At 41.6% G+C, this 25,914-nt stretch overlaps 2 protein-coding genes across 7 annotated transcripts in view; one reads left to right on the forward strand and one right to left on the reverse strand.

The window, feature by feature from the left end:
• Herc4 (HECT and RLD domain containing E3 ubiquitin protein ligase 4) overlaps window positions 1–3,401 on the forward strand; it is a 64,396-nt gene extending 60,995 nt beyond the window's left edge. For all 3 annotated transcript variants that reach the window (XR_013105454.1, XM_034524110.2, XM_034524111.2), the window contains 3 exons: window positions 1,317–1,500; window positions 2,177–2,279; window positions 2,797–3,401. Coding sequence is in view for 2 of the 3 variants with exons in the window: in XM_034524110.2 (XP_034380001.1) it covers window positions 1,317–1,500; window positions 2,177–2,279; window positions 2,797–3,005 (496 nt within the window). In the remaining variant the exon portion in view is untranslated. The remainder of the gene's footprint in view (window positions 1–1,316; window positions 1,501–2,176; window positions 2,280–2,796) is intronic.
• Window positions 3,402–4,218: 817 nt separating this feature from the next.
• Sirt1 (sirtuin 1) lies at window positions 4,219–25,574 on the reverse strand. 4 transcript variants are annotated; one of them, XM_076917099.1, is made up of 11 exons: window positions 25,388–25,529; window positions 24,994–25,091; window positions 24,603–24,627; window positions 22,972–23,088; window positions 21,620–21,861; window positions 17,919–18,071; window positions 12,101–12,248; window positions 11,406–11,485; window positions 10,019–10,205; window positions 7,718–8,272; window positions 4,219–6,153 (listed from the first exon to the last, which is right to left on the reverse strand). In XM_076917099.1, exons 2-11 carry the CDS (start codon window positions 25,009–25,011, stop codon window positions 5,825–5,827), a joined length of 1,854 nt encoding a protein of 617 aa, XP_076773214.1. In that variant the 5' UTR covers window positions 25,012–25,091; window positions 25,388–25,529; the 3' UTR covers window positions 4,219–5,824. The 4 variants fall into 4 exon arrangements, with proteins under 4 accessions (XP_076773214.1, XP_076773213.1, XP_034380460.1 ...); XM_076917098.1 differs by having other exon boundaries at window positions 24,603–25,091; window positions 25,475–25,574; XM_034524569.2 differs by having other exon boundaries at window positions 24,603–25,091.
• Window positions 25,575–25,914: the final 340 nt, after the last annotated feature.

Consider the following 25,914-nt stretch of genomic DNA (forward strand, 5'->3'; position numbering starts at 1 on the left):
TGGCCACTGATGAGCACATCAGAGAAAGCAGTGTAAGATGAACTGGAATACCCAGAAGACACCAGTTTATTTTGCAGAAAAGCAGTTCAGATACTGAGTTAAATTCAGTCTTGGAGCTGGGCGGTGGTGGTGCATGCCTTTTATCCCAGCACTTGGGAGGCAGAGACAGGCGGATTTCTGAGTTCGAGGCCAGCCTGGTCTACAGAGTGAGTTCCAGGACAGCCAGGGCTACACAGAGAAACCCTGTCTCGAAAAACAAAATAAAACAAAACAAAACAAAACAAAACAAAACAAAAAAAATCAGTCTTGGGAAGTGCTGACTAAGGGAGCCAGGCAGTGGTAATGGCATACCTTTAATCCCAATCCTCTGGAAGCAGAGGTGGTCAGATTTGAGTTTGAGGCCAGCCTGGTCTATGAGAGAGACTATGTGTTTTGTTTTTTAAAAGCCTGTCTATAAGGCACTCAGGATTATTCCTAGGCTATTTCTATTTCTTTTTTCTTTTTTTTTTTTTTTTTTTTTTTTTGGTTTTTCAAGACAGGGTTTCTCTGTGTAGTCCTGGCTGTCCTGGAACTCACTCTGTAGACCAGGCTGGCCTCAAACTCAGAAATCCACCTGCCTCTGCCTCCCAAGTGCTGGGATTAAAGGCGTGCACCACCACTGCCCGGCTCCTAGGCTATTTCTAATGAAAAATATTTTAGCAGTAAGGCAGCTGGCTATCAAATAATTTCAAAGTATTTCCAAATAAATCATTGAAAAATACTGTCAGTTCAGCAGCCATCCTGCTGTAACTACTGGACAGGAGGGAGAAAGTTAGAACCCTGGGTCAGCTCTGTTCAACTGAGAGTAGATTCTCAATCCCTTTGTTTTCAAGGAATCTACACAGTATTTATACCCAAGAAATAGGTATTGAGCATTCTTTCAAGATCATGTTTAAGACATTGTTGTTTGCTTGTTTGGTTTTGTTATGTTTTGTTTTTTGAGACAAGAGTCTCTACATAGCCCCGGCTGTCCTGGAATTCAGAGCTCCACCTGCCTGTCTCCAGAGTGCTGGAGATAAAAATATTTGTCATCACACCTAGTGTGGTTTTGCTGTTGTTTTGTTTTTTATTTTTAATGAAGGGGGGAATAGGGTTTGGTGTGGTTTTGGATTGGTTTCTTTTTACCCATAATGATGGTATCCCTTTGAACTCTACTCATTTTTCTGAGTTCAGTTGAAGTAGCAAGAAATGAAGGAGCAAAAATGTCATTATAAATATTGGGTATTCTCCATAAATGGTGCGTGTGACTTGTGCATCTGTGCCTTGCTCTTTTTTAGGCAGGAGTTCGTTGATGCCTATGTGGATTACATATTCAATAAATCAGTGGCATCTTTATTTGATGCTTTCCATGCAGGCTTTCATAAGGTCTGTGGAGGAAAAGTTCTTCTGCTCTTCCAGCCTAATGAGTTACAAGCTATGGTTATTGGGAATACAAATTATGATTGGAAAGAACTGGAGAAGGTAAGGAAAAACCACCCTTCACTTGTCAGAGTGGAAAGGTATTCTCAGGAACCTAGCCCTTCCTTGTGTGTGCTTCTGCCCTTCCTACAGTTCCTTGCTGTGGTTATTCTAGATACTTTCCTGCCTTTCCTGCCCTACAGTGCCCTCTGTGGTGGCATTCATTGGTGAGGTGGTTGGGAAACATGTTATAGGAACCCTACTCCAAGACTGAGTGACTTTCTACCCATGCTTAAGACTTTTGTTTCCCTGTTTTTCTACCAAATCCCAGTAGTAAACTGGTGCCTTAAGATCAGGCCCATCCCTGGTGGGAGGGGACTACAAAAGGAAAAGACTTGTAGGAGGCTGTTTGAGGGGCACCACAGGAACTGATGTCCAACAGAACATTATTGCTCTTAGCATTTTTGTTTTAAAAAGAAAAAAATTTAGTAGAAACTAACAAATTCTGATTGGTCTTCCTGAAAATAGTACAAGAAACTTTTGCCCAATCCTATGTTGGTATTTAATAAACCTCTCGCACTATTTTAGTAAATTCTTACAAGAATGATAGGTCTGTTCTTCCCTTTCTGGGGAGTATCTTTGGATTGTAAAATGCCAGGATTGCAATAGTTCCTACTCTTAAACATGATAGGTCTGTGGAATACTCCTTAATGCTAATAAAAGGCTGTATTATTTTTAGAATACAGAATACAAAGGAGAGTATTGGGCAGAACATCCCACGATAAAAATTTTTTGGGAGGTGTTTCATGAGTTACCACTAGAAAAGAAGAAACAATTTCTATGTAAGTATATTCTGAGACAAAAATCTAATTGTTAAAACTGCAGAGTATTAGCCCAGTTTAGTCTTTGTTATTAGATTTTTACTTACATGTATGTTATGTCTGTACAAGTATAATATATACAGGTTTCACTCAAAAGGCCAGAAGAGCATGTCAGATCCCCTGGGGCTGCTAGAGTTGTCGGCTTTAACTGTAGAGCTCAAGTGAAGTCTGTGCAAATTGCCTGAGATCCTGTTTCAGAGAAAGTGTTGGAGGACTAGAGAGTGCTGGAAACGTAGCTTAGGCAGTGAAGCCCGACTCAAGTTCAGTCCCTGAGACCCATATGGTAGGAGAGAACTTCAGAAAGTTGTTCTGGTTTACAAAAAAATTAAAAGGCTAGTGTAACCAGTTTTCTAAATGGCTCTTCCAAAAAGGATTTCTAAATGCTTTTGTCATTATTCACCAAGAGTACTTCCTTTCAAAGAATGAATGCAAAGCTAGACTGTGGTCACTGTGTTGTCTAAATCACTTTCCTTGGCAGTATTTTTGACAGGTAGTGATCGAATTCCCATTCTTGGTATGAAGAGTCTGAAACTAGTCATCCAGTCAACAGGAGGTGGTGAGAGCTATCTCCCGGTTTCCCATACCTGTTTTAATCTCCTAGATCTCCCAAAATATACAGAGAAAGAAACCCTACGATGTAAACTGATCCAAGCTATTGATCACAATGAAGGCTTCAGTTTAATATGACCTTGGAGTTCTGACTTTTGTTTAGTGCAAAGGCATCAAACCACTCATGTTTTTCTTGTGAATTCAGCACAGTGAGAGTTACTTGTGTAATTCTTACTTACAAATTCTTCACTACTGTACTGATAAAAGCCAAAAATTAAAAAAAAAAAAACAACTGTACAGACCATGAATTGTCCCCCCTCCTCATAAACATACAAGTATTGTGAATACATTAAAGTTTTACTAACAGGAATTTTAAGAGTTTGCATATTTCAGAAATGACCTGATGTGTGGGTGCATGGAAATGTTGCTTAATATTTCTTCAATCACTGGGTAAACTATGGCCTGCCGATAGTCATTTGATTATTTTTCCATTTTGTAAATAAAAATTTTGTAATAAAATTAGTGACATTCAGATACTATGGTCAGTTTCTATGGTTGTAATTGAACTGAGCTGAGTTTTAAGGGTTAAAAATTATGATTCAGTCCGACTTGCAGATTCTATAAAAGCATGGTGGAAACAATCTTTTTGCTACAATAAATGTCCGTGCACACCTAAATTAAATAAGTGTTACTTGTAGCTCTACCTTGTTTTCTGAGTCTTGAAATCTGCTGGCTGGTGAGGTTGTCAGAACCCATTGACATTTTAAAGTTACAGCTTTAAAACTACTGATGCTGCAGTATTAAAATTTCCATGCTTAGAAAGTCTTGATGTGGTTCATCTAACTCTACAATTCAAAAATGCCAGTAGTTCTCAGCAGATTTAAACATAGGTACTTTATGTGTACCATATGAATGCAGGAGCCAAAAGCCAGGCATGAGAAATGCAGGTGTTGAGAACCACGGAAAAAGCACTGAGTACTCAACTGCTGAACAGTCTCTAAGCTCTTTGCAGCCAAGCCTAAATTGTTGAGGTGAGGCTCTTCAAGCTAGTCACTAAAAATGGACTCCTGTCTAAAATGCCTAGTTGGGACACACGTTTTCCCTTCAAAGTACACTCACTCCTCCCTACAAAAAGATCTTGTAAGATAAATATTAGTCCCTGTGTATGGAAGGCAAGTGGATCTGGGCATGCCCACCACACCCAGCATCCTTTCCAACTTGGGGCAGGAGGGAAACCAACACCCTTAGTCTTATTAAACACAGGTAACAAAATGTGGTAAAATAGAGGCATTTAGTGATAGCAACCCTTACTGGGTTGGTATGCCATGAACAATGGAAGTTAACAGGGGAAAAAAGTCAAATGACAATTTTAATATAAGACTTTAAAACAAGATACAAGTATAAAACACTGTTTTGTATTTCAAAAGTTGGAGGAAGATAATCCAGTCATTAAACAGTCTACAAAACATATGCCAGATTACATAAAAGTCTATGTACAATATAAAAAGAGCTGAAAACAGTCTTCACTGTAAAAATAATTTAAAACAAATTTTTCAATTTAAAATATTGTCTATAGCACAAACACATCATGCAAATGGAAAACTAAATATACTGCATTCTTTAGTGTAGCCAAATAAACTCAGATTGAGATATCTTCTGTAGGGAAATGAGCTACTTAATACTTTTCTCCTGGCAGTAACGATCCCAGCTGGGTATTTTATGCATAAAGAACAGCTACATTTCAAATCTCTTTTTTTGTAATAAATACTAAACCAACATGAATATTTAAATTTGGGGGCAACGTTCCAAAGAAGTCTGTAAAATAAATACTGATCTTCTGAGGTGTGAACAGTTTTAAAGGCTAAAAGTTTCTGCAGTTCAGAAAATTGATCCCTGGTTTTAAGGCAAGCTAAGCTTTTAAATAAATAAGAACTAGTTTCATTGACTATTGGATTTGTATTCATCTCCATAATACAAGGCTAACACCTTGGGATACATTACACCAAATCCTTAACAGGAAACAATGTACTTTCTGGTTGAGTTACAATTTATCTTATGACTTTGGAACTTTAATTAAGAGGTCTATTGCTTTCCTCATTAATGGAAAAACAGCAGTCCAAAATATTACACTCTCCCCAGCAGAAGTACCATTATTAGATTCAGAAAGGCTTTGCATATTCACATCTTGGCAGTATTTGTGGTGAAGATCTATGCAGGCTCTACCACAGTGATAGGTATTTAATTAAACAATGGCAAATATTCAAACTAAGGGGACCTACATATAGACAGGCACTATTGTTTCTAGAACAACTGAAACATTTCCAAATCATTTATCAGATTAGTCTCAGGGGCCTGTTTGGACATTACCATGTCTGCAGCAAGTACAAAAACCATGCAATAAATATGCTTCAAACTCTGAGCACCAAGTTTTGAGTGCTCCCGACGAGGTGCTGACTTCCTTCTCACATTACAAGTCATCTGTGATTTTAGCTGCCAAAAGTTTTGGAAAATGCCAGTGTTTAAAAAGTTAACCACTCTAAAAATAAAAGTTCAGCAGAACAGAAATTGAGGGTTTCAAACTATTCAGTGTTACAAACAAAAGTGTGAAATACCATTCTTTGGTCTAGATAAGCTGTTCCCTTTACATTAACATTCCAATGGCTTCTGAAAACTTTAAAATGTTGAAACTCATTAGGCAAAAAACGAAATTATATACACATACAAATGTATCATACAAATGAACCTTGAAAGGAGGATGAAGTCAACCAAGTGTTGACTGTACAAGTACAGAAATGATGGAACTTTAAAAATTATCCAGGACAATCTATTTTCCAGTCTATAAATAATACATCTTTCTCATTTCCTTGTTTGAGTTCACAAGTAAACATTCATTTTTGACATGCTAAAGTTCCCAATGCTGGTGGAGCAATTCCTGTACCTGGACAGCTTCAATAGCGTTATGATTTATCTGATGGATAGTTCACATCTGTTAATTCCTGTCTCGTGGCTATAGCTTCATTAACTACCTCTTGATCCCCTCCATCAGCTCCAAATCCAGATCCTCCAGCACATTCGGGCCTATCAGCATCATCTTCCAAGCCATTGTAGAACTCTTCAATTTCACTTTCATCTTCCAAGGGTTCTTCTAAACTTGGGCTCTGGCATGTGCCACTGTCACTGTTACTGCCACAGGAACTAGAGGATAAGACGTCATCTTCAGAGTCTGAGTATACCTCAGCGCCATGAAATATATAACGATTTGGTGGTACAAACAGGTATTGATTACCTGAAATGCAGAAGTAAAAAATAAATGTCACTTGGCTTGTTACTCTGAGACAGATTTGCTTTAAACTCACCCATCTTGATTCTACCTCCTGAATGCTAGGATTATCTATAGTTTGCACTGTTTTAGAAAGAACATAATAAATGATGCTTGTTCCAGGCCTATGGTTTCCAGGGGCAAATATGATACAGGTCAAGCGCAGTTCTCAGAGCATAAGCCTCCTGTTGTGCATGTCCAGATTGTGCCTATGTTAGAGGGGAGGAGGGTGGTGTGTGTGTTTGTTACCTAACTAAATCACAGGTTTCTAGGCTAGCAGTTAAAAGCACAATTCTCAGCAACCACATAATGGCTCACAAAAAATACAATCTGATGTCCTTTTCTGTCCTGCAGGGACTCATATACATAAATAAATCTTTTTGGGTTCTATGATCAGGGTATTTTGTAGAGTGGTATTTTATTTATTCTGCTTTAACAATACTAAAACATGTGTCTCCAGAATTTAGTATACTGCATTTATTCTACTCAACTAAAATTTATTTACTGACACAGTGCTGGCCCTGAGATCATACACAGCATTACATAAACCAAGTAGGGCAGCACATAGTTGTAATCCTAGCACTTGGGAGATGGAGGCAGTTAAGTTTATCATTAATAATTATCTGAAATTCCTTGGCTAGACTGTGATAGCTCATGGCTACAATCCTAGGACTTGAGAGGATGAGTGCCAGGTAACTACAGATGTTGTGAATCACATGCCTTTAATCCCAGCACTCAGATACAAAAGCAGATCTCTCAGGCTGTCCTAAGGGGTCCATTGGGTGTTTGTATGTATAGGGTATGGAAAATAAACTTTATATTATAGTGCTCTGCTGTTGTCTAGATTGTTATGATTTAGATGCTTACCAAGGATCAAAGCTGTACACATTTAAAGGCTAGCTTGCTGTCCAAATATGAGGCCCTACCTAAAAAGTTCCTACAAAGTATGGAGGCCATATTATATGCCTAAATTAGGATTTATAGTATCTTGGATTCTCAAAAAAGTAGACTATCCTACCTATGTTAACAGTTGATAAGACAAAATACGTGTTCAAGTAGGTAGGAATCCTGTTTTCTAGATCTTAATCAAGGCAGTGCAGAGGGTTGAGCCTCTAATAGAGGGTATAGCCTCAAGGCAGACCTAAACCTAATTACCTTTTGGGGTCATACATGTATCTTCAACCCTGAGTTTTCCCACCCAGAACATGGATCCCACCCTGTAAGATCATAAACTGACCCACAGTAAACACCAAGTCTCAATCATTTGCTGGGGCCAGAGGAACAGAGTAAAACTCACTCTTGGGGATATAACTCAGTTAACAGATCAAGTTCCCTCGCTGCTTGAAGCCCTGGGTTTAATCACACAAACTACTGCTGACAAAAACACACATCACCCAAACTACTCTAACTTAATACACACAAACATGTAGCACTATCTTGATCAACTAATATCAACAGTTATCTGACATTGGGAGTCACCATTTTCTGATCATAGTACTTTGAAAGTGATTGAACAAAGAGCATTCCATACCATCAAGCCGCTTACTAATCTGCTCCTTTGCAAGTCTATTGGGCCAGCATTTTCTCACTGTTTCTGCAACTGAAGTTCTTTCATTTTTGTCTCCAGTACTGGAACCCACAGCCTTGAACTCTGGATTTTCCACATTAATGCTCTCAACACTCCTACAAGTCTGTACTTCTTGTGATTTTTCTTCCACACAACTTTTTGATTCAGATACTTCTAAATCATCCACTTTGTTCTTTGTTGTTTGGTCTACAAGTGTAGCAATCACAGAAGAGTCTTGGGGTACAGTTCTTTCAGGTGAACTTGAGTCTTCCGAAATATGAAGAGGTGTTGGTGGCAACTCTGATAAATGAACCAATTCCTTTTGTGTTCGTGGAGGTTTTTCAGTAATTTCTGAAAGCTTTACAGGGTTACAGCAGAGTTTGGCATACTCGCCACCTAATCTATGACACAACTCATTAATTATGACATCGCAGTCTCCAAGAAGCTCTACATCAAAATGTAGATGAGGCAAAGGCTCCCTATTTATTAATATTTGAGGCACTTCATGGGGTATAGAACCTAGAAACAGGGTGAAAGGGGAAGTTAGAAAACAGAGAAATCGACTGTAACGACGTGTCATTGGGTGGACATGGTAGCACACACTCGAGACCCTGTCTCAACAAAGGGGTCAAGCAGGGATACAGATCTGTTGTATAAGCATTTTATATTTTCAAAAGCAATTTCCTCAATAACAAACAGTATACTCTTCTCCCACTGAGGCTGTGCTATTCTGAAGTTAAACTCATAGCAATCCTGTCCCAGGTTCAGAGAGCTGAGATACCAGGTGTTCCAATTCAGAAAGCTTTTAAACTTTTAAATCAACAAAATCCTTTAAATTAGCTTTAAAAAATAATAATCTAGCTGGTCATGGAGGGAGGAGGCAGGTGGGTCCTTTTGAGTTTGAAGACATCATGAATAGAAATTTGGACATGGAGGAGTGGTTTCAATTAAAAAAATTCACCTTCTGGGATTATGTCAGCCAACAGACTGAGCCCCTGAACATAAGCAATGTCCTTGTGAACTACAGCTATTATGGAATAGAATTTTTTTTTTTTTTAAATCTATCCCAGGCTGGCCTCGAATCTGCTAAGTAGAAGCAATTGTTCAAACTCCTGACTCCTGCCTTTACCCTACACCACACTGTTTACAGACAGGTATATACCACCATTCCTGGCTACCAAGGATTGATTAGCTGGGAGCAATAGCACATCCCTTTGATCCCATCCCTCAGGAGACTGGAATGTGGGGCTAGCCCACTCTGCATAGATGTCCTAGTGCCAACTATAGTGAGATCTTATCTCAAGAAATTGTGTGGGGGGGGGGGGGGGGGAATAAGGTGTATTATGTGCCTCCATCCGTGTAAGTGTACAATGAGTACTTGGCCAAACGGAGTATCAGATCCCCTATAAACTGGAGACAAACTGTCATTTGAGTGTGAGGAACTCTTCCTGGGTCCTCTTAAGAATAGTGCTCTTCAGCCGAGCGGAGGTGGTACACACCTTTAATCCCAGCACTTGGGAGGCAGAGGCAGGTGGATTTCTGAGTTTGAGACCAACCTGGTCTACAGAGTGAGTTCCAGGACAGCCAGAGCTACAGAGAGAAACCCTGCCTTGAAAAACACAAAATAAATAAATAAATATTAAAAAAAAAAATAAAGAATAGTGCTCTTTACTGCTGCTCACTCCATCTCTGGAGCACACCATCCACACACACTCCTATCACACAAAAGCACGTAAAATAACTATAAGGGGATACTATACATATTCTAGAGCAGTGGGTGACAACCTGTGGGTTACAACTCCTTTGGGGGTTGAATGACCCTTTCATGGGGGTTGCCTAAGAGCATCAGAAAATACAGATATTTACATTATAATTTATAACTAGCAAAATTACAGTTCTGAAGTAACATTTTTTCATTGGAGGTTCTACCATGAACTGTACTAAAGGACTGCATCATTAGGAAGGCTGAGAACCACTGTGCAGGTGGGGCGTGTTAAGAAACTACATAGAATTGAAGCTGACCTCTGCAACTTTAATATACACACTAGTAAAAAGCATGAGTCAGTTTTGATCTTATATGAACTACAGTTGAAATCTGATATTAGTTCTGTCTTCACAGCCCCATTCCCGTATCAAAATGTCACTTTATGAAGATCACCCAAAAAGTAGACCTTCAACTATTCTCTAAATAAAAACAGTAAAATCACATCTTACACAGATCCACAACTCACAACATGCAGAACTGTCCCCTAAACATCAACTTACTTGGAATTAGTGCTACTGGTCTTACTTTCAGAGAAGACCCAATAACAATGAGAAGGTCAACTTCATCTTTGTCATACTTCATGGCTCTATGAAACTGCTCTGGTAAGTTTTCACCAAAGAAGACAATCTCTGGCTTCATGATGGCAAGTGGCTCATCAGCTGGGCACCTAGGACATCTAGGAACTACCTGCACAAAACGTGAGTGAAAGAGCCCAGGTTAGCACTCGGCAACATTCCCAGAAAACAAAAGCTGTGCCGTTGTGTATTTGATAGTGTCTGCGGTGGAGCCTGGGGAATGACTCACCAGGTGAGGACACTTTCCACTGAATTTAACTCCCAGGTAGAACTTGACTCCCAGGCTGATCATCTGACCTCCACAGCCAGGATCTCTTTTATCCTCAGTTTCCACACAAGCTATCATTTCTCCATACCTACTGTGCACTCACAAAATACTATAAATATGCAAAGAGCATGGAAAAGCATGCAAAGAAGACCTTTTAAAAATGTTTGTGAAAATGACTATTTGAATATACTATCTTTTTCCTGCTTATACATGGTTTCAGTTAAACACACAAGACATATTTCTGGATGTGTTGCTGTATTTTTCTGTAATAAAACTTCACTATCATTTTGAAAGTGTTTTAAACCTTACCACAACTAATGTAAGACTAATTGCAGAGGTTTCCCTGCAACTTGTGACCGAGCCTCCTGTTTTAGGCCTACATTGTAAGGAGGTAGTAAGGTGTATTTAGGAGGACTTCAGGTTGGTTGGTTTGAGAAAGAGTCTCATGAAATGAGAGCTGGCCTCAAACTTGTTTGTAGGTGACCATGACCTTCAACTTCTTATTCTCCAACCTCCTAAATGTTAGGATTTCAGGCATGTGCCCACACACCAGACTTATTGGTGCTGGAGAGCAATCCCGGGACTACAAATGCTAAGTAGCCATATTCTACCAACTGATCAACATAAAAACTTTTAAAAAAAAAAATAAGGCTCTTAGTGGGGGGGGGGTAGGTGGGGGCACATCCTCATAGAAGCATGAGGAGGGGGGATGGGATAGGAGGTTCCTGGGTGGTGGGGGGTAAGGGGGCTAGGGGATAAAATCTGAAATGTAAATATAATATCCAATAAAAATAAATTTTAAAAAAGGAAAAAAAAAAAAAGAAAAAGACTCGGGTTAAGCCTGACTCGCCTTCAGTCTTCAGTGTGCTCGAACATCCTCTTCTTGCAAAGGGATCTTCTACTACTTAAGGTAGAAGAAAAGGACCTACTTACATCAGAATTTCTAACACTCTGTATAACACATAATTCTCAGAAAGGGAAGAGAAGAGGGTACAACCAAAAATAAAGTTCACACAATTTCTAAAATGAGATGAATTAAATTACCTGATTAAAAATGTCTCCACGAACAGCTTCACAATCAACTTTGTATTTACAAATCAGGCAAGATGCTGTTGCAAAGGAACCTAAAACAACCAAAATACTACTTTTATTGAAGGACTAGTTGTGGCTTACTCCATGAAGACTTCTTGAAGTTTATGTATGGGAGCTGCATGCACAGCCGCAGGCAGAAGAGGGCACTGGATCCCATTGCAGATGGCTGTGAGCCACCATGTGCTTGCTGGGGACTGAACACTGGACCCTGGGAGAGCAGCCAGTGCTCTTACTGCTCTCCAGCCCCACCATGAAGACTTTAACCTGAATTCTCCTGTGAAGCCTTGTAAGGAATGTAATACATTTGATATAGTTTATATACTAATACATGTATATGTAGTTCTTATCCTCTAAAGCTCCCATCTGCAATAACATAACTCTGCAAGTGCTAAAACTCTGCAGCTGGAAGGTTTCAATTGAGTTAACTTAGCTTGTCTGTGTCTTGTGTAGTCAAGGCGAACCTTGAACTTGTTATCAAAGTATACACCTACCACATCTGAGACCTTCAGCTTTATTTTTGTGTCCTTTTCAATTTTGTACACTCAAGATTACTGCTTAATCTCATGACTAGATAGCAGCTTCTTCCCAAGCCTGATTATTGTAGTAAAGTAAGCACCCCACAGAAAGACAATGTGACATTTACTAACCATGACACTGAATGATCCTTTGAATTCCTGCAACCTGCTCCAAGGTATCTATATTTTGAGTATAATTCCGAAGTAGTTTTCCTTCCTTATCTGACAAAGCTATGAATTTGTGACACAGAGACGGCTGGAACTGTCCGGGATATATTTCCTATGTAATGCAAAAGGCAGAAAAGTTTACATTACTTTATGAGAAAAGCATAACAGATATCCTGCTTATGTATAGTCATAAAGGTACTAGCAATAACTCCCATGTATATACTGTAATAACTAAAATACATGAACATTTTAAAGCATCCAAGTGGATGGCCCCTCTAGAAAAAGCTTGTTACTATATGAAAATTCAGCAATTAGTGAACTTGGCCCCTTGAAGTACAAGATAAACAAATTGTAATGGATTACTTAATGTCAGTCAGAAGAAATACATACCTTAGGTACATCTTAATTTTGTTGGCTGCAAATTCAGATTGTTTTTATTTAAGGAAGAAGGGGGAAACTTTACACTGAAATTACAGATATTAAAGCTATGGTGACTTCACAACTAAAAAAAAAAAGGCTGTCAATGAATTTAAAACTTTCTTTTTGATTCATCACTGATAAATATCAACCTGCTGGGAGTTTAAAGCTGAAGTTTTAATTCCTTACCAAACTTGCTTTCCTTCCACTGCACAGGCACATACTGGTATAGAACAGAGCTGCTCATGAGTGCTGAGTTGCTGGATTTTGTGTGTGTGTTTTCCCCCCAAATAATGCTTCAATGCTGTTTCTTCTTTAAAAACAAAGAATTCAGATATACACATGGCAAAAAGATCAGAGAAAAAGTATCAATTTTGGTCCTCCCAACTTTTTAAATATATACATTAATTAATTATTTTTTATGTGCATTGATATTTTGCCTGCATGTATGTCTGTGTGAAGGTGTCAGATCCTCTGGAACTGGAGTTAGAGACAGTTGTGAGCTGCCATGTGGGTGCTGGGAACTGAACCCCAGTCCTTTGGAAGAACAGCCAGTGCTCTTAACAGCTGGCCCACCTCTCCAGCCCCTCGTCCTCTCAACTTCTGATAGTGTTCTTACTCAGTTTCATTTAGTAGGTGACTGTGGCAAGGAAGTTTCTTTTTTCCTAAAGTAGCTTACACTATCTGTTTCCTTACATTATAGACTCTATCTAACCCATCATCATATTAGCAAAAACTAAACACAACCGTATGATCATCAACACGAAAACTAGATGTACAGTAAGGTACACTGATACAGTGGAATATTCAGCCATTGAGAGAATGAGAGGGCTCTCATGCACTGACCTAAAAAATAGTCCATGACACACATGAACAAAGCAAGTTAGTCACCAGGGTGTAATCTTTCTAGTTGCATTAAGCAAAAACTGAAGTTATGTGCATCTATGGTTGGTTCTGTCTGATTTTTGCTCTCCATTACAATACATACAGAAACACTCCTGAAGCTGGACTGAGTGGCACATGCCTGTAATCCCACTAAGAAACAGCTAGAAATATTCTATAAATTCTAAAACTTCTAAAAACCTGTAATAAAAATTTTGCCTTATAGAGACTGAGTTTAGAAACTCTGTTGTAAATCAAATAGCTTAGAGTTTATATGGTATGGGTTAATTATTCCAAATCAGAAAGAAAGGCACCCAGCTCAAGTCTACATATCCTAAAGGCTTTTAAGAAACCAACCATGTTGTTTTTAAAAAACAAAACAAAACAAAAAAAGGTAATACCCTGCATAGTGTTGGTAGCACACACTTCTAATCCTAGCACTCGGAGGTACAGGCAGGCAGACGCTAAAAAAGAAAAAAAAAATCACCCAAACATAGGAAACCAGTTGAGTTTGTTTGGTTATAACCTAAGCTTTCCATTCTATGAAGACTTGAAGGCTGGTGGCATGGGAGGCACAGCGTTCAGTCCCTAGCAGCACACAGAACAGTGAAGGGCTGGAGAGCCTAGGGCAGTGGGAAGTATTTCCACTGTAAGCTGAGGACCAGTGCTGTGCTCCTGCATGCAGGAGGCAGACACGGGACAGCCGAGCAGGGTACCCTGCCTCCATAAGATGGGGAGAGCAATGATAAACACCCAAGTCAACTTCTATACACCACACACATGCCCATAAAGGGAAAAATGTGAAACAAAAATTCCACTAAGAACCTTCCTTGTACTTATTCCATTCATTAAACTCCACTAAACTTTTTCACAGCTGCCTCTTAAAGGATATTTAATTTTAACAGAACACATTTTTCTGTACAGAGTCACAACAGTGAATATTTTAGGATTTATGGGCTATACATTTGCCATATGGTCTCATATAGAAAAAGAAGTCAGAGATGATCTGTAAGTAGACATGGCTGTCATAGAAATGACTCAGGTCAGTACAGCAGAATTTAATACAGTGTTCATGTGACAGCTCCCAGTTATTAACAATTAATTCTCAGCTAATGGGACAGAGTAAGATTGGGAAGAAGCTAGTGAGCAGGCACATAATCTCTGAGGGAGAACGACGTTTAGATGATCTATTATTATGTAACAGATTACAATTATCATTGTGTATCTACAATGTCTTAATGTAAGAGCAGAAATACATGTATGAAGTAATGGATGTCACTAACAATACAGCCATTCTATAATGTATATACAACATTATATACTATAAATGTATGCACTTATCTGTCCACTTAAAGTAACTGATAGGTCATCACTTGAGTGAAAAGTGAACTTTTTTGTAGTATGCCAATCTGACTAACCAAATAAAAGAATTTCAATTAGGAAAGCTATGAACTAATTCCTACTAAATTTGAACATGTATGTGCAAAACCCACACACATGATGATGTAGAACATTATACATCCTTCATGTTATACATAGTTCATAAGTATAAAACTGAATTAAAGACAGGGTCTTATTATGTAGCCCTAGCTGTTACAGGACACAGATCCAGCTGCCTCTAACTCCAAAGGACTGTGATTAAAAACCTGTACTACGCCGGGCGGTGGTGGCACACGCCTTTAATCCCAGCACTTGGGAGGCAGAGGCAGGCGGATTTCTGAGTTTGAGGCCAGCCTGGTCTACAGAGTGAGTTCCAGGACAGCCACCAGGACCAGGACTACACAGAGAAACCCTGTCTCGAAAAACCAAAAAAAAAAAAACAAAAACAAAAACAAAAAACAAAAAAACCTGTACTACCATAGCTAACCCTTGGTTTTTTGTAGTAAGTAATTGTATATACATGAATGTTTTGTCTTAAGGTAATATATATGTACCATATGCTTGCTTGGTGCCCAAGGATGCCAGAAAAGGGAACTGCAGAGACGTGGAGTAATGGATGGGTATGAGCCACCATGTGGGTAGTAGGAACCAAACCCAGATCCTCTGTGCTACAAGTGCTCTTAACGGCCCCTATTTTAAAGCTTTTAATTATCTGTATGTCTGGGGTCAAGGATGCAGGTGAGTTGGGGTGCCATGGAAGTGGAGGCTTGTAGGCCAGCAGCATGTGACTGTACTGAGACTGGTGATAACAGGCAGTTGTAGAGCCTCTGGACATAGGTGCTAGAAACTGACCTCTGAAATGTGTAAGAAGCCGTATGCACTCATAACCACTAGCTCATCTCTCCAGCCTCTGTTGTCTGAGATGACTATTAGACTTTTTCCAGATTTTCTTCCCAGCCATGTTTGCTAAGTGATACATAGAAAGGGGGAATTCTCTGGTGAAGCTTTTAGGGTCTATGTATCGAATATCATCCATAAACTAAGGTCACTTTTATTATCTCATTTATCTTTTTATTTATCAGAGGCTAATTTTTATGCCTTCAGCCTGCCCTATGAACCCAATTTAAATCTAGGAAAGACATACTTTAGCACATATGTCCTTTGTGGGTAGCAAAATCTGGAGCCTTGTGCTAAAAAATGCTCTACCATTGTGTACTATTTCACTCTGTAACCCAGGAGGACCTGGAACTCAAGTGTTTAACAGAGACTGGCCTTAACTCTTGAGATCCTTCTGCCTCCACCTCCTGAACCCTGGGATTAGGGACATAAAAGGGTTGGCTTGTTACACATTATTGGAGAGCTAGGGTTACTGGATTCTAGTCCTTACAGTCCCTAAAGAGGAACAAAATAATGCTTGCCCAAACACCTCCACAAGTAGTAAATAAGTAAATGTAATTTTAAAAATATGTGGAACTTTCAATTTTAGTATGTATCTGCACTTGACAATCCTGGTAAAATAGTGGGGAAAAAAAAAAAGTCTAGATCTGACAATGCATTTTCCCCAACTCACAATAGAATTTACAAGATAAATTGTGGAGATACTAACATATAGTCACTAACCAGCTATGCTTGTGTAAGATGAAAGTAACTTCTAGTTACCTGCTGGCCTTCCTAAATCTGTGTTGTAAACACTAGGGTCCTGCATCCATTAAAAAAAATCTGACCAGTGTTCTTTGAAACAGTATAGCCCCACAGCTTCCAACAGTATACCCTGGCTGCAAACTATGGCCATCCCTCTAATCCCAGCACCCAGGATGCTGAGGCAAGAGTTAGAGCCTGCCTTCCCCTACAATTCTGAGAATGTGCTGTATGAAGACAGCCTTTCTAATCCACTTTAGGGCTTACAAGATGTGAGATGGATTGGTGAGGACAAGTTTGTTGCCAAATCTGCTGACCTGAGTTCTATTCCAGGAACTCTCATGTGATGTGAGGGAGCCCAACCCCCTGAACTAAGGTAGTGCTGTCACATCCACAGATGCACTTTGGCATGTACAGCACCATTCACTACTCCAACCCTCCAGAGATGAAACTTTTTAAGACTTCTCTAAAACATATCTCTAAATCAGAAGCGCCTTCCGAATAGTGTATTTCCAAGTTCCATAATGCCAGCCATAGTCACTCCTGCCTATAGTGCCAACAGATAGGAGTTGGACACAGGAGGCTCAGGAAGTTTAAAGCCATTCATGGCTAAGCAGAGTTCAAGGCCAGTCTGGCCTACATTAGATTCTCAAAACAAAAGAACTTAAACTGCAAAAAAGAAAAAAAAAAAAATCTTGCAATTTCTAGTGACTAAAATCTTGGGACAATTTATATAAATTTTATATTCTATAGTGGAGCTGCACAGCAGACACAGGGGCCAAGTGTTCAATTTGTTTAGTTCACATATAAGTGAAAATTTCAAATGCCTAATAAAAAATTGTTACTGCTTTGTTTTCTAAAGCCGAATCTCATGATGTCGCCCTCCCTGGCTGATCATGAAGTCTCCTTACTACACCTGGCTTCTGAACATAGTCCCGAACGCTTGTTTGCCTGTTTGTATTTAATAAGTGCAATTAGTCTATCTCACTTTTCTTTAGCAGTCTTTAAAATCCAGTAAGTATGTCCTCTACTTGTGTCATTACACATATATATTCAATAGCCATAAGCCACTACAGTGACTGACTTATGAACTAGAAATACTAGAGGGTCCTCTGCAATGTTTACCAAAACATCATCTCAACCTTCAGTAATTAAATCATTTTCAGACAGATGCATGTTAAAACCTGCCCACTACAAAACATACCACAGTAGGTCCTATAACCTTTATGACTCAGAAAAAAAGATTAAAAGTGAAAATAGGTCATTTTTATCTGATCTACAGACTTCCAAAGGAGAGGGCAAGACACGCAGGCAAAAGACCAAAAGTCCATTATTTAAATCAGTCCTAAAACAACCTACGTTCTGGCTACCACACTGGTAGCTTCCAAGTCACTGGGCAATGAATGTAAACTTAAGAAGCCTACACATGAGAACTCTTTGTCATAAAGACAAAAACTTGTGATACCTTTGCAAACTTGAAGAATGGTCTTGGGTCTTTTCTAAAATACTCAATATCAAACATGGCTTGAGGATCTGGGAGATCTGGGAAGTCCACTGCAAGACGAGCATAAATACCATCTCTTGATCTGAAGTCAGGTATCCCACAGGAAACAGAAACCTGAAATATACAAGACATAATTCACCCCATTAAATTGTCTACCTTCATAGTTAGTGCCTTTAGTATATACAATTTAGTGGTTAAGGGATGAAAAAATCAAAGTTTAAACAGAAATACCACAGCCTTCTAATTTTTTTTGTTGTTGTTGCTGTTTTTGGGGGGTTTTTGTTGTTGTTGTTGTTGTTTTGTTTTATTGTTTTTTTGAGACAGGGTTTCTCTGTGTAGCCCTGGCTGTCCTGGAACTAACTCTGTAGACCAGGCTGGCCTCGAACTCAGAAATCCGCCTGCCTCTGCCTCCCAAGTGCTGGGATTAAAGTCGTGCGCCACCACCGCCCGGCTTAGCCTTCTAATTTCAAATAAAGGTAAAATACATAAATTAGTAAGAATAATTAAATCTGCCACATACTATTTTTAATGGGCTAATCTTAACCTTTGAGCATTTTAACAAATTAAAATAAATACAATTGGCTGAAGTAAATCAATACCATTTTTTAACCAAAAAGTAGGTAAGACTTTCTACCAGATAATCATTTCAAATTGTTCTTAAGTGGCCAGCTTTTACTACCTCAAGAATACTGTGGTTCTGAAACTTCTTTCAATGCTGTATTATATAGACTGAGCACACTGGTTCATGCTGAAGTCTCAGATATTCAGGGAGACTGAAGGGCTGTTTGGGCTCTGATTTCCAAGTCTAGCTGGGGACAATCCCAGCAGCAAAATCATTTGTTGTCCAGGAATTAGAAATGCCTGCCTAACACATATCACAGGAAAGGTTTTTTAGGCTTTAGTTTTCTTTTATATGAACATAGGGAAGCCTACATGGCTATGTGCTCTACACAGGTGCCTGGTGTCCAGAGAGGTTGGAAACCATCAATCATGCAGTTGTGAACTGCCATATGGGTGCTGCGAACTGAACCTGGGCCCCCGCCTAACAGTAAGACCTCTTAAGTTCTGAGTCATCTCTCCAGCCCAAGAATGTATCATTTATTTACTTATTTGTATTCTTTGATTGTCTTTTGTTTGACAGGATCCAACTACATACATACACACACACACACACACACACCTGATCTGCCTCTGCCTCCCTAGTACTAGTATTAAAGCATGGGCCACCTAGCTTCTCATCTGAGGTAGTGGAGTCTTACTGACCTGTAGCTCACTACTTTAGTTAGGCTGGGTAGCCATTGGGCTTCAGGGATCTGTCTGCCTGTCTCTACATCCTAATGCTGAGGTTACAGTCAGTAAGATCCTAAGAGGCAAATGCTGGGATTAAAGGAAATACATCATCATATCCAGCTAAGGATGTACTTTTAATTACAAGTTGTAATGATAAAACCACAACGGTGGCACAAGTCTATAGTGAGAGCTAAGACAGCTGAAGCAGATCACTTACTTAAATTCAGGCAGCCACCCTAGGGAACCTAAGAAGTAAGGGCTCAGGATAGGTCAGTTGTAGAGTATCTGTGCCTGACATGTTAAGTCCTAGGTTCACAACTCCAGCAGCGAAAAGAAGTTACAACAAAGGGACAGTAAGATGGGTCAACCGCTAAAAGCTACCATACTGGATGACCACATGTAAGGAAAGAATTCTTGCAAGTTGTCCTGACCTCCTCATGTGTGCATATACAAATAAACACCACACACATACAAGCAAACAAAAAAAAAAAAAAAAAAAATTGAAGGTTTTTCAGGACAAGGTTTCTCTGTGTAGCCCTAGCTGTCCTGGAACTCGCTCTATAGACCAGGCTGGCCTCCAATTCACAGATTCACCAGCCTCTGACTCCCAAGTACTAGAATTAAAAGCATGTGTTACCACACATGGCAACACAAATGTTTTAAGATTTAATAACCAAGTATGATGGCACTGGTCTTTAATCTTTGCATATGGGATGCAGAATAGGACTGGATCTCTACAAGTTTGAGGCCAGCCTGGTCTACAAAGGAAGTTCTAGGCCAGCCAGAGCTACATAGTATGATACTGTGTCTAAATAAATAAAAATTACAAAACTTTTAGATATTCTTTTTCTTCAGATAAATCTTGACACTTCCAACAGGGGAATAGACAAGCTTTTTTTTATTTCATTCCAGTTTTACAGGATTCATTCCACTTGTAGTAAAAAGAACAATTGTCTCTGGAACAAAACCCTAATCCCAATTCTTCAGAAACACAAGAACTGCTGCAAGTTTGAGACCATCCTAGGCTATAGAGACCATCTCAAAAACAATAAAGCCAGGCATGGGAGTACATACCTGAAATAATCCCAATAGTCAGGAGGATCTCTGCCAAGTTCTGGGCCATCCAGGGCTATGAGTAAGGCCCTGTTTCAAGAATAACTAAAACTGGGAGCCTACAGAATAGCTCAGCCAGTTAAGGTGCTTCTGACCAAGCCTGAAGCCAAGCCTGGCAGAGGAAGGAAACAAGCAACCCACAACTCACGATACACTGACTCCCACAGGTGCCATAGCACAAACCACCACACACCCAAACACAAAACTTAACATTTTTCCCTAAAAAATAAAAAGCCAACTCTTGTCTAAATCATACCTGTAGGCAAACCTAATCCTATTCTGGGGTTGAGGGGCCGGTGCACACAGACATGCTTTGGCATGCTCACCTGCCTCTGCCTCCCACAACTGAGATTCTGAATCACCATTTCAGAATACTTTTCACTTTGCTCAAACTGCTCTGGCTGCTAACATAATGTCTAACATACTACATAACATAAAATATGACTTGGTTTTAAACCAAGTCAAATAAAAAAGGCCAAGTCTCTATAATCTTACAAAGTTAAAATGAATTAAAGGTAAAAATGTTAACTTCCCAATATTAAGTTTCTACTTTCTCCATGAAAACTTTCTCCACTAGACTCTTGCTACCACAGACTTCAAAAGGATCTGATTTTTCTAAATCATCTTCCGGAGCTAGTATACAATGTGTAAAACTCTAGGGTGGGAAGACGGCTCGATGCTCTTGCAGAGGACTTGGAGGCTCACAGACATCTATCCATCACTCCAGTTTCAGGGGCTCTGATGCCTTCTGGACTCCTTGGGTACTTCACACAATGGTACAAAAAATACATACAGGTAAAACACTCATACACATAAAAACCAAATACAGTCTAGCCATTAAAAGGAGCATCCAGGTTTGCCAGTGTGGCCCACACTGACTATAACTCCAATCCCTGGGAACCCAACACCCATTTCTGACCTCTGTGGGTACCAGGTACCCATGCACATTCATGCATACAGGTAAAATCAATCAATCAATCAATCAATCTCTCTCTGACTGACACACACACACACACACACACACACACACACACACACACACACAATCTTAAATAAAAACAAAACAAAAAACCCATAATTCCACTTACCACTTGTACTATAAATATACAAAGATTTAAAGTTGGCAAACTTTTCAAAACACTGAACTAGTTTAGCAACTGCTGCTGACCTCAGTTTTTATGAACAAAGGCTACATCAAGAGCAGGAGAAGGAATAACATCTAGAGCTTTCTCCTTCCTGTTTGTCTGCATCTTCCTTACCCCAGCTCCAGTCAGAACTATGATCTTTTTGCACTCCTGCAGTAACTTCACAGCGTCTTCAATCGTATTGATATCTTTTCTTTTTTTCCGCTTTGGTGGTTCTGAAAGGATATTAATAACAATCTGCCACAGCGTCATATCATCCAACTCAGGTGGGGGAATTGTTTCTGGTAATAAATCTTTAAGGATTGTTCGAGGATCGGTGCCAATCATGAGATGTTGCTGAACAAAAGTGTACGGACCTATATTAAGGGAAGAAAGACTCACATCAAACCCACTTCTCATACAAGCTCTATTTTTTCAAGCAATGAGATAATATATACATTTTTATGCAAAGAATACAATTTAACAGTATTTCATGTCATATCCCTAAAAAGATCAGACTAATCTGGAGTTTGGGGAGGCAGTACTTAAGTCTAAGGGATTTTATTTTGGTTGGTTGACTGGTTTGGTTTGAGACAGGATTTCTGTGTAGCCCTGGCTCTCCTGGAACTTGCTCTGTAGATCAGACTGGCCTAGAACTCAAGAGATTCTCCTGTTCTCTCTGCCTCCTGAGTGCTGGGATTAAAGGTGCGTGCCACCACTGTCTGGACTGTCTAGGTATTTTGATTGGGCTTAGACGTGTAAGTATTTTAAGGGTTAGGTGGACTTGGTGATCAACTCAGGGATTACCATGCAGGAGGCCAAGAAAAAAAATCTTAACAATACCTAAGCAACTAAATCTAAATGGTAAGGGTGACAGAGAATTTAAAGTTGGTACAAAAGCAGCTTTGGGGGTGGTATCAAATAACTGTAATCCCTGGCATTTAGACACAAGATCAGAAATTCAAGGCCAATCAATAAGGGCTGGCTACAGTAAGTTCAAGCCAGTCTAGGCTGTAAGTGATCCTGCCTCAACAAGCAAGCAGATGACAACAACCACAACAAAACAAAACACCCAAAGACTGGTACGTACAAAGCAAAAACAATGAATGTGTAGAAGAAAAGAGAAGGTGAGGAACCATCCTCAGCCACTGACAAAGGGATATGGTACAGCACACCTGTAATCCCAACACTTTGGGCTGCTGCCAAAGTCAAGAATATCAGTTCAGTGTCATCCTTACATCCTACACTCCACGAGTTTAAAGCCATCACAGGATACATGAAAATGCCAAATCAAGAAGAAAGGAAAGGAGAAGGAAGAAAAAGTCAGGAAGAGCCTTGGTTGTGATATACTCGAGGCTGGTGCAAAAGACTGCAGAGCAACTGAACTAGCCTGGGCTATAAAATATCTTGTCTCAAAAAGGAAGGACGATGGAAAGATGGAAGGAGGAAGGGCAACTGTTTCAAAGATGCACATGCCTGAAGCATACCTATCCGCGGCCGCGGAGTCCAGTCACTAGAGCTTGCGTGTGACGTTCTGTCATCGTCATCACTTTCACAGGAATGAAAGCCATTAGTGATGATTTCATCAGTCAACAGGAGGTTGTCTGTCAAAGAGATCAAAAGGCTGCTGCTGAGACAATCCCCAGCTGGGCCTTGCTGTCCACACCTGCAATCCCAGGTTCTTTGAGGCCCATCTGGCCTATATATGGTGAGACACACGGGTTCTTGAGACAAAAACCAGAAAGGCATAGATAGAAGCCTTACATCTGTAAATCCAGCACCTGGAAGGCACAGACGGAAACCAGCCTGACCTATATATAAAATAGTGAGTTCCGGACCAGCCTGGGCTATATGGGGACCCTACCTCAAAAATCCAAAATGAAGACACACACACACACACACAAAATCTGTGTAGCCCAACAAAAGCATGCTTTCAAAAAAGGCTCTGGGTTCTATGCCCAGGACAAAGAAATACAACTTCATGAAATGCATCAAATAGAAATTACCTCTAAATGTCACTGAGATAAAAATTATTCCCTAGCTGTGTCCTCACTGCCCCAACCAGAGAAAGTCTGTAGCCCTCCAAGTAGCGATCCTCCTGCTTCAGCCTCCCGGGTGTTGGCAAATTTATGCTTTAAAGTCCATGAAACATACTTGATGTGATTTGTTTCCCCTTTAATAACTGAAATCAAGGGCTACTATCCCAGTCCCTAACATGCTGCTGTTTTGTTTTTTTAATTCATTGCCAATGCCCCATTAGATGGTCCACAAACATCTAGGTCACTGACAAGACTCCGATAAATCCTGGACAAAGCCTTTCAGGAAAACAGTTAAGTGACATTATTACAAAAAGACAAAACCAAAAAATGAAAAAAAAAAAAAAAAATTTGGAGATTTGTAGTCAACAGGGCAAAACCAGGCAGGTTTGTTTCAGAATTGCAAATATGTAAGAAATACTTAAACTAAAAATGTTGTGAGCACATGATTTTGGAAGAAAAAAAAAGCTCACGAAAGTACTATAAAACTATTTGCTCTTCTGTACCAAACTGATAAATGCAATCGCAGAAAAGTAACGTTTTTAGGAATAGCCATTTCATTACATTTTTTAAGACTGTGCCTCACGAAACAGCTTTGGTCTTAAATTTTCTAACTTCAAAAAAGACATAGGTCCATCAAAAAAAAAGAAGAAGCAGCAGCAACACAGGTGTCAGTTTGCAAACGCAATCGCAGGTCGATCCACGGGACAGCCCCCAAAAGTTGCAAACCAAAGTGTGCAGCGAGGGAAAAAAGAAAAAAAAAATCCAACTTTAATAAAGACGCTTTGGTGAACGAAGGCGAGGGAGGGAAAACTTAACTCCTAAGGACAAACTGCGCGAGCCTGCCGCCCCGGCGACTGCGCGCAGCAGCGCAAGGCGGCCCAGGCGAGCGGCGAGTCCGCGCGCGGCTCCGCAGCAGGGCCGGCGAGCTCGGCGGCGCGCGGCCGAGCCAGGGCCGAGCTGCGCCGCCGCCGCTGCCGCCGCGAAGCCCGCGGAGCTCTCCGGGCCCCGGGCAACCTGGGACCGGGTCACAGGCGGGGACGCGGACGGACGCGGCTGCGCGGCCCCGCGCGCGGACTCACCTCGGTAGCCGATCGCTGCTGCCGCCGCAGCCGCCGCCGCCGCCGCCTCGTCCTCCTCCTCGCCCTCGTCGTCGTCGAAGTCGTCAGCCGCCCTTGGCTCCCGCCGCAGGCCGGGCCCATTGTCTCCGTCCCCGGCCGCGGCCGTCGCCGGGGCCTCCCGCTCCGCGCTCGCCGCCGCCCCTGCCGCCTCCCGCCACAGCGCCGCCGGGGCCGCGGCGCTCGCCGCCTCACACCCCGCGGCGGCCGCCACCGCCGCGCTCGGCTCGCCCGGGCTGCGCCCGAGGCCAGGCCCGTCTCGGCGCGGCCTCTTGCGGAGCGGCTCGTCGGCCGGCTGCGACGCGGCCTCCATGGCGGCCGCCGCGGAAGGGGAGCCGCCGGCCTGAAGGGCGAGCGCCGCCTCGTCCGCCATCTTCCAACTGCCTCTCTGGCCCTCCGCCCTCGCCTCCTCTGCTCCGCTCGACGCGCGGCACTGGCGCCCCCGCGGCTCGGCTGCGGGAGATTTAAACCCCGTCACGTGACACGCCCCTCCCCGCCCCCGCGCCGCTCCCGCCACCCACGCGGGCCGGACCACAACACGCCGGGTCACGTGGCCGGGCGCCGCCCGCGGCCTGGGCCCTTCCCGGCCCCACCCAGGGCGGCCCGGCTCCCCTCGGCGGCCTCTCGGGCGCCTCCCGCCCGGCCGGGGATCGCCGCGATGGCTGGAGTTGGCGATTGCGCCGCCTGTTCCCACCTGGGCCTCGCGCGTGCACCTGGCCTGCCGGCTTTCGCCTCAAGTCGGCTTTTACCTCAGGGGCTTTCAAAAGCCCGGGAGCGGCCGAAAGGAGCCCGAGCCGGCCGACGCCGGCCTCCCTGAGGAGAGTCCCTCCACCTGCCTCGCGCTTGCTTTGTGACAGCTCTTCCTCAGTTTACTCCCGCGGTCACCTCAGGAGCCTGCGCTGCCTCCCAGCCTCCCTTATCAAGCGCCATGGAATGCCAAAGCCAGCCCTCGGGGCCTGTGCCCTCTGGAAAGAGCTGGCAGTTGAGGATCCGCCCCTCTGCTCTCTGGACCCACTAGGTCCTCTGCACCTCGCTTTAGTCGTCTGGAAAATTCATCTCTTGGGTCGAGTGGGACAGCAAGAGAGAGAGAGAGAGAGAGAGAGAGAGGACCGGGAGGCAGAGTAGTTGGTCCTTAACAAACTTCTGTGTCACAGTCTAATTGGGCCTGGCTCTTGTGACTTGAGCAGTTGATTGAACCTGTTCTAAAACCCAGTTTTTAATCATCTCTAAAATGACAAGACCCAGACTGAGCTCAGTTTGGAAAGTTCGCGCCTGC

Source organism: Arvicanthis niloticus, chromosome 20 (assembly GCF_011762505.2).
Source record: "Arvicanthis niloticus isolate mArvNil1 chromosome 20, mArvNil1.pat.X, whole genome shotgun sequence".
Taxonomy (NCBI): Eukaryota; Metazoa; Chordata; class Mammalia; order Rodentia; family Muridae; genus Arvicanthis; species Arvicanthis niloticus.

Bases quoted from the DNA above. Each gene is read 5' to 3' on its own strand.
- Sirt1 (XM_076917098.1), bottom strand. From the start codon at position 25,011: ATGGCGGACGAGGCGGCGCTCGCCCTTCAGGCCGGCGGCTCCCCTTCC. The intron at 21,862-22,971 runs GTATGCTTCAGG...CCCTTAATATAG, and splicing joins GACTCCGCGGCCGCGGATAG to GTCCGTACACTTTTGTTCAG. The intron at 18,072-21,619 runs GTAAGGAAGATG...TGTATATTTCAG, and splicing joins TAGTTCTGACTGGAGCTGGG to GTTTCTGTTTCCTGTGGGAT.